Raw genomic sequence first — 8,218 nt, forward strand, 5'->3', positions numbered from 1 at the left:
TGAGTTGCAGGCATTCAAGATCTTTTTTTTCTGCTGGCCAGTTAACTGCTGCTTACTGGGAGGGTAAAGTAGATGTTGGCTTCCCTTGGTCCTCCTCTAAGCACAGTTTGATTAGCAAAAGATGGCTGTATCAGCTGCTGCCTTTGTTTTGCAAATGCAGCCAGTTTGACAACAGGATTATAATAACTGGTGGTGGTGTGGTCACTGGCTAGAAATTAACAAAAGAATCCAAGTCTTGACTCTCCCTGCTTAAGGGAATTACGGGAGAATCTCCGTCTCTGGAAGGAAAACTGAAATGCCTCGGGTGAACAGAGCAAAGTCTTCGTCCTGTCTGTGTTTCTCTGTGTGTTTCACCCGTTTGTTTAGCAGACTTCCTTGCCACAACACTCCTGTTGTGCATCCTTCAGGAAATGCTACTTGCACTGACCACAGAGAGAAACAGAAACCTGGAGAAGTGGGGAAATGGCAAGCAATGCATGGTAATCTGCCAGGGAGCTCCCCATCTTTTGCCTTCTCTGTGCACCTTATGGTAAATTCAGGGACATATTTGTCCTGTGGCTGCTCTTCCATTTTTGAAAGGCAGTGCTACTTTGTTCCGTATTTTCTTTATGGCGTTATCCAGTTTATTCATCAGATGGGGCTTGGTCAAAGGAACCATAAGGCTATTTTCCCACTTCATATGTCTTACTTCTCATTAATAACTTCTGCTTTTAAACTGTCTTCCTGCAAGTACTGAGGCTGTCTTATAAAGGCACCAGTCGTTCCTTCTGACTTTCTTCTTTGTGAGACTTCTCAAGTATTTTTCACTCTTTTCTGTGGCTTCCCCAGAAACCATATCAACATATCCAACCTCCAAAACAGCTTTACCACCTCTCTGCTATACCTTCGTGGAGCATTAGGGTCCTTGACTTTCTTGTGAGCTGGGGGCTGTGAAATGGCACTGTTTTCCTATGAGGGAGGTTATATATAACCATGGATGTATGGGGTGTGTGGCTGCATATGTGTGCAAAGGGAGTCATAGTCAAATTAACCCAAAGAAATGTATTCTAGCATTAAGACAAAGCTGATTTATATCCTGCAAATTTTGGGGTTATGGACTTTTCTATTAAATGGATTTTCCATTAAATTGTCTGTTTTTAACAACCTGAGACCTCTATGAAGCTCTTAAAGGGAAAGGTCTAGGAGATGGAGTATCTGCAGAGACTCTCAGGCGTCAGAGGATTGGACCATGGAGGTTGTGGGCAGTGAGGGGGGTGAAATGTGTTCTTTCTCTTCCTTTGGTTACGGATGCAATACCTGTCTGACATGCTTGGGCAGCCAACCTAGTTTCCCAGGACGGATGCCAGGCTGTCCTTCATTTGCTGTGATGGAGCTAGGGTCAGCCATGGCATAAGAATAAACACTGGAACAAGCAGAAGGGACACTTGTGGCTCCCAGTTGGAAACAGCAGACCTCAAAGTCTTGTGACAAAGTGGCAAGACAGAGGCAAGCCGTAGAAGCTGCTATAAACTGTATTGTTAACTGCATGAGACATCCCTGGCTTTGGGGCAGAGCAGGTGGAAAGGAGTGTGAAAGCTCCCTCTGAGCAGCTGGCCTCTACCCACCCAGAGCGTGGTAACCCTACCATGACTGCACTCCAACCAGAGAGGACAAACATAGCTTGTGCTAGAACATCTGACAGGAAACTTAGTTGTTATCCTGTGAGTGGCAATCATTAGGTTTCAGAGTTTATAGTTCCTTAAAGAGGAACTGTCATTTGCTGTGGCTAGAAGTGGGGGATGACAGTGTTGTTGGACCTTGTGCTACCCAGAGACAATCCAGACTGCATTAGGGAATTATTTTGTCCCATAGAAAGCTCTGGCATGAGAGCAAGCTTTTTCTTTAGGCAGTCCTTCAGATGTGCTGCTTGCTGCCCACAGCCTCAGATAGACCTCACTAAGGTAGAGGAGGCTGCGCAGCCTGTCTTGCCCAGGAGATGGGCAGCAGCTACTGGAGAAGAAGACATGGACAGAGACAGTGGTCTGTGGTCCCGTGCCTTCCTCTGTGTAGGTCGCAGAACACTAACCTCTGCCTCCAGTTTTCTCTCTGGAGGGACTGCTGGGCTCTGATGCCCTTTCCTCTCTACCCGTGGCACAGGGACCCTGCTGAGAGCTGCCTTAACTCTGATGTTTGCTGCACAAGTGTGTGTGTGCCCTCCTTCCAGGGCTCTCCCAGCGTCCAGTCCTTACACCATTCCTCGGCCGTGACTCTGCCTGCAGACCCCACTGCCCCTGATGGCTGGCAATCCAGGCACAGGTGCCCTGCTCACACTGGGGCTGCTGGGACACAGCAGTATTGGCTGTGACTCCCATGGCACAGAGTCAATCAGCACAAGCTCCTTTTTCCTCCATAGTGTCTTTGAAGAGAAGTGAAACTCTTATTATCCTTGGGTGCTGTGTGCATGCACAAGCGAAGAGGTGGAGGTTGTGTCAGGACCTCGACGTCACAGGCTGTGGGGCTGAAACTTGGGAAAGGATGGAGGGTCTTTATGGTAGCCAGTGGAGGGGGGAGCATGCTGTTAGTGATCATGGGAGTCCCAAGTCTTGCATGTGCAGACCACGATGGCTCTGTGCTTGCCTGTGGGCAGACCTGGCCCTGGCTGCATCATTTGGCTCCTGCTGCTGCCAGAGGAGCTCCTTTTGCTTTTTGCTGTCACCAACCCACCCCACCTGTCAACTGGGAGAATTCAGCTTCCTGAACGATTTGCAGAAGGAAGATTCATTTCCAAGTCCTGCATGAGGCCCCCGCAGGTCTGTTTTACACACCCTGTAGCTTCCAGTGGAAATCCCACTACCTCGGCCCTTGCGTAGGGCAGCCTCCACCTCAGAGAGTCCACAGAAACTGGCCAAGTGCAAGTGAAATCCCTGAGCCCTGAACTGCCCACAGTGTATTGCTGCTGTTTCTACTTGCAAGTCAGCTAGCTAGACAGGATTTGTCCCACAGTGATCGGATCTCCCCTGTGTTCTCAGCTCTCTGTGGTACAACACAGGATCTGAAAAATCAGAACTCTTTCTCAAAGGCATATTTATCAGGCTGGATATTTTCTACTCAGAAGTGAAAGAGAGAACCTGATGCTCTGCCTTTGTAGGTCTTCTAAAGAGTAATAAATCAGAAAGACTGGGCAAGTGCATTGTCTCAAGACAAAAAGGCCACAGAAAATATAAACTTGCTACAAAGTCATCACTGCTGTGGTCTGATGATTTTTTTGTACATGAGGTAGGTTTGGGCTATCTTGCCTTTCTGTCTCCCTGCCCTGGTTCTGCTGAGAGTCTGTGCATCAGAATTCCTACAGATTTTACTGTACAAGACAAGAGCTGCCCAGAGGCAAATTTGTCTCACATCATCACTCTTCCTCACTTCTTTGGGTTATGGTATTTTCCATGTCTGCTTTCTGGCATGCCCCCTTCTGTGTTTCTCTCTTCCAGATGTGGCTGCCTTCAGTTCAGTCGCTGAAAATGAGGATGCACTCCTCAAGCACTTATTTCAAGGCTATCAGAAATGGGTCCGCCCCGTGGAAAACTCCAACGACACCATCAAAGTCCTTTTTGGATTAAAGATATCACAGCTTGTGGATGTGGTAAGTGTTATCTTCGTAAAACAACCCTTTTTTTAATAGGCAGTTGTACATCCACCTGAGAGGGCTGGTGATGTCGTTGGGTTTTGCCTCTTGACACATGAAATGAACAGCGATGGTTGGGCAGGGAAATGCTGAGTGTAATACAGTGTTGGTGAAATGACCTTCTGCCCCACACACAGCATGGGCTATAGGACACATTTGTTCTGAAGGAACCCCAAGGGTCTTTTCTCCCTGCTGTTCTCAGGGAATAAGGCCTCATTCCATCAGGCTGTAATGAAACAACCCATGCCAGGCAGTCTCTGGCAATTTAATATTTGCACTTTAATGACCAGACAGCTACAGGAGAGAGGTGAGAAAGGGTAGGGCTAGTTGGACATTATTCGCTCTCAGCAGGCTTGTATCCAGGCCAAAAGCAGTTCATGTCTTAGTCCAGCTGGTCTCCCATGTAAGACACTAGAGGCAAAACAGAAAACCCCATATTTTTGCCCATGTAGAAATTTTCTCGTCTCTTTCCACTGCAATGCACAGGGAAATGTGCACAAGGCCCAGATGTACCCACACAATAGTGTGCTCCTTACATCCCCTGGGCTTCTGGCAGCACCCCTTGTGCTGGAGAAGGCAGACTAGTTTTTTGCTTTATTTACGTATTCAGGACAATGTTTCAGCTTGTATCTTCCTAAACTGACTCCAGGCTAAGCAGTGTGGGGTTGTGAGCCCACAGCCATGTGTGACCTGACACCACTTGCTGCCTGAACCCTGCTGCCTTCCTGCTCTTTGGCATGTGATTCCTTCTAGCTTTTATGAAATACCAGACCTCAGTTTTCCAGCCTCTGGAGCTCTCAGCAAGATCAGGGTCAGCTCCTAGAAAGTCAGCTCATTTCCCCCAGCAGTGACTGAAGAGCCCAGACCCATGGGCAAGCAGGACCACGGGGATCTCTTTGTCTTGGTGCAGGGTTGGATTCAGCAGGCATAGGGTCTGTTTCTGCTCATTTTGGTATTGCAATCCTCTCTACCTTGTGTCACCCTAGGATGAGAAGAATCAGCTGATGACAACCAACGTGTGGCTGAAACAGGCAAGTTGGACCACATCAGACCTTCCCTTTCTCCGTGTGGGGCTACTGAGCTGAGTGGCTATTCCAGTCTGCTGCCCACTGTGCCTGCCATCCTGTTTTATCCTATTGAGTGGTCAGAGAAAAGCAGCACCATATTACCTAGCCTGAAGTTTTTATTTCACTCTTTGCACTTCAGCAAATGCATAGAGAGACAGAAGGGCAGGCAGGTGGGTCTTTAGGACATAGGGTACCCTTGTCTCCTGACCTGCACCCCGGCTGCGTGCTCAAGCCAGCTGTATTTCAGGGAAGCAACACACCTGATACTGCAGTGGCTGTCCCTGGGATGTTGTGTGTTCCCTAAGGGACTATCCTGTCTCAGACTTAGAGGTCATACAAGTACTGTCTCCCCTGCCTGAGCTAAGAGTGGTGTCTCAGATAGATTTCTTCTTCTTCAGCGTAAGTAAAGAGAAAAAAAAGGCCAGCATGTTACACACACATCCACACACCCTTCCCCATCAAAAGCTCTAGCTAATTAATCAGATCTCTCTAACATAATTGCTTTTGGAAGTGACAATGATTTATACAGATGGGGGAAAGATGCAAGTTGAATTGGAAGATCTCCTTTTGTCTTCACTCCTGAAGAACACTGCTTTTGGTTTAGGTTACATTGCACCAGTTTATTGACCTTGTGGCAATTATTTTAAGTCTCTCAGCCATGTGAGTATCTATAAACATGTCAGCTGATCCTAGGGAGAGGACATAAAAAACAAGCTGTACTTGAAATCATGCCATGGGAAAGGTTCTGGGAGGTTGCTGGGCTGGTGGAAAAGAAATGTGGCTCGGTTTTTATCTCAGTCTGGTTCCCGTCATGCTGCAGTGAATGTGAGCTTCTGGGTGGAGCAAGACCCCTAAAAACTGTATGAGCATTGTATGCAAACATGGTCTCTCCCTTGAAGAGAAGCTCAGACTTCCCCTCACTGTAGGGAAGACAGGAGTTTCCCCTTTTTCTGGGGAAATTTGCCTCTGATCCAAATCCAGCTGCTGAGAGCCTGTCCTGAAATAGGTGTGGTATTACATTTTCCCCACTTCAGCTGCAATTGCAGAGCCCTTTATGTGCACAGGGCCAGATCTTGTCTTCCTTGCTTTGAGTATCCACTTGGGCAGACAGCAGAGTCCTTCTATTAAGGTCAGCCCTCTCTCCTCATCTGTCCTCTCTCCATTCCCATCTTCTTTCCTTGCAGGCTGCAGCACCCACCTTCCTCTGCAAGTCCAAGCCCTGCAGCCTGCAGGTGGGAAGTCAGCCCACTTCACCTTCATCTGTTCCTGCAAGTGTCCCCAGAAAGATTTTGCAGCCTTTTGCAGCCTTTGATAGAATATTCCTGGGTCTGATTGTCTCCTTTTTCGTAGGGAACAGTTGGCTGCTTGTTCAATCCAGGGCAGCAAATTCTCATATGCCTTGAGGCAGCATCATCTTTCTGGTTGGGTGACATCTTTAACTGTGTTACAGTGCTGCACAGGAGAGAGACTTGAAATATTGACTCTCACTAGGAGGGCAAATGCAAGTCCACACTGCTCAAGGGCATTAGATTTGAGACGCTGATGCAGAAAGACACCTGCTGACCCTCTCTCCATTACTGCTTAAACATGTGTGGGCACATTTTGGGCTGGCCCACCTGTGCTGAGCTGTATGTATTGCTGCATTGACCTCCCAGAGTCATAGCCTGGAAGCTGGTTCACCACTCCTGCTGTGGGAAATCAGGTTCTGCTGCAGGTTACTCCAAACATGCTGCAGACATTTGGGACATATCACCATCCATTCATTGCCTCTTGGGTGTGGAGGAGAGTGAGGGGCACTTTATCTGATCCTTCTGTCTATGCTATGGCTAAAAGAAGGATCTATCCAGGACTGTGCATTGTAGACACACTGATTTCTCTGGGTGCCTTGGGAGACTGTGCTCAGATTTTACCCGGAGCAGCTCCCCAGCATTAGTCAGCACTGTGATTTTCCCAGAGTTGCTGAGCTGGGCTCTCAGGAACTGTTACTATTCCTGATACCCCTTCTCAATCTGATGGGCTGAGAACAACAAGGCCAAAATGGAATGCAAAGGGAGCAGAAAGTGAGGTGCAGACTCTGATTTTCACACCTACAGGTGTCCCTAGGAGGTCAAGTTGAGCACTAATTCCTGTGGCCTGACTCGGATGTCCTGCTTTGGGAGCTGTGCATTCATGTAGGTTTTGTGTGAACTTGTCCCACATGCAATTCACTGCTTGGAGGATTATTACAGTGCATAAGTACAACAGCTAGGAAAAAGTACATAAACACAAACAGAATTAATTTCTTTTTTTTCCGTTGAGGTTGGGAAAAGTGAAAAACACTAAAACAAACCAGAATTCTGTAATGACACAGGGACATTAGACCTCCTCCTTCAGCAGGTGCTGGATAGGTCAGGGAAGTTTGGTCCTCACCCTGGGTGTGTGAGGTTGAGGGGGAATCACAGTCACAGAATCACAAAATGGATATGGACAAAAAGAGCCTGTCTCCATCCTTTTGACACCCTCCCTTCAGACATTGGTGAGGTTGTCTCTCAGCCATCTCTTCTTAAGGCTGGACAGGCCCAGCTCCCTCAGCCTTACCTCATAAGAGAGAAGCTCCAGTTTGCCATCATCTTCATAGCCCTCTGCTAGACTTTCTCCAGGAGCCCCATGTCTCCCTTGTACTGAGGAGCCCAGAACTGGACACAGGACTCCAGACATGGCCTCACCAGGGCTGAGTAGAGGGGCAGCATTGCCTCCCTCAATTTTGCTGGCAATGCTCGTCCTAATGCATCGCAGGATCCCACTGACCACTAAGGCACACTGATTGTTCATGGACTGCTTGTTATCCACGAGGACCCCCAGGTGCTTCTTCACAGAGCTATTTCACAGCAGAGCAGCCTCCAACCTGTAGTGGGGGAATTATTATTCCTCAGGTGCAGGACTCTGAACTTGCCTTTGTTGAACTTCAGATGGTTATTCTCTGCCCAACTCTCCAACCTGTCAAGGTTCTGCTGAAGGGCTGCACAGCCCTCTGGGGTATCAGCTGCTCCTCCCAGCTTTGTGTCATCAGTGAACTTGTTGTACCTTTGTCCAAGACATTTTGAATAAGTTAAACGACACTGGGCCCAGTACTGAACTTTGGGGGACACCACTAATGACAGGCCTCCAACTAGACCCTATGCCACTGATTATGACACTCTGGGATCTGCCATTCAGCCAGTTCTTAATCCACATTGTTGTCCACTCACCCAGTCCATACTTCCTGAGTTTGCCTTTGAGGTTATTGTGAAGAGAGAGTGTTGAAAGCCTTGCTGAAGTTGAGGTAGACAATATTCATTGCTCTCCCCTCACCCACCTCGAGGTAGTTGTTTCATTGTAGAAGTCAGTAAGGTTGATCAAGGATAATTTGCCTTTAGTGAACTCCTGCTGACTACTCCTGATCACCTTTGTAATTTCTCTGTGTCTGTCTTGTCTTAGATGAGCAAAGCTTAAATCCAAGACCTTTCTTTTTTTT

The 8,218-nt window shown here is 47.8% G+C and overlaps 1 protein-coding gene across 1 annotated transcript in view; it reads left to right on the forward strand.

Moving 5' to 3' along the window:
- The first annotated feature begins 2,551 nt into the window (after positions 1 to 2,551).
- The window catches only part of LOC103810981 (neuronal acetylcholine receptor subunit beta-3-like), a 10,555-nt gene continuing 4,888 nt past the window's right edge, over positions 2,552 to 8,218 (forward strand). Inside the window, 3 exon segments of the mRNA XM_009083914.1 lie at positions 2,552 to 2,588; positions 3,465 to 3,616; positions 4,645 to 4,689. Coding sequence (XP_009082162.1) covers positions 2,552 to 2,588; positions 3,465 to 3,616; positions 4,645 to 4,689 — 234 coding nt within the window.

This window comes from Acanthisitta chloris, unplaced genomic scaffold (genome assembly GCF_000695815.1).
Source record: "Acanthisitta chloris isolate BGI_N310 unplaced genomic scaffold, ASM69581v1 scaffold10361, whole genome shotgun sequence".
In the NCBI taxonomy this organism is placed as follows: Eukaryota; Metazoa; Chordata; class Aves; order Passeriformes; family Acanthisittidae; genus Acanthisitta; species Acanthisitta chloris.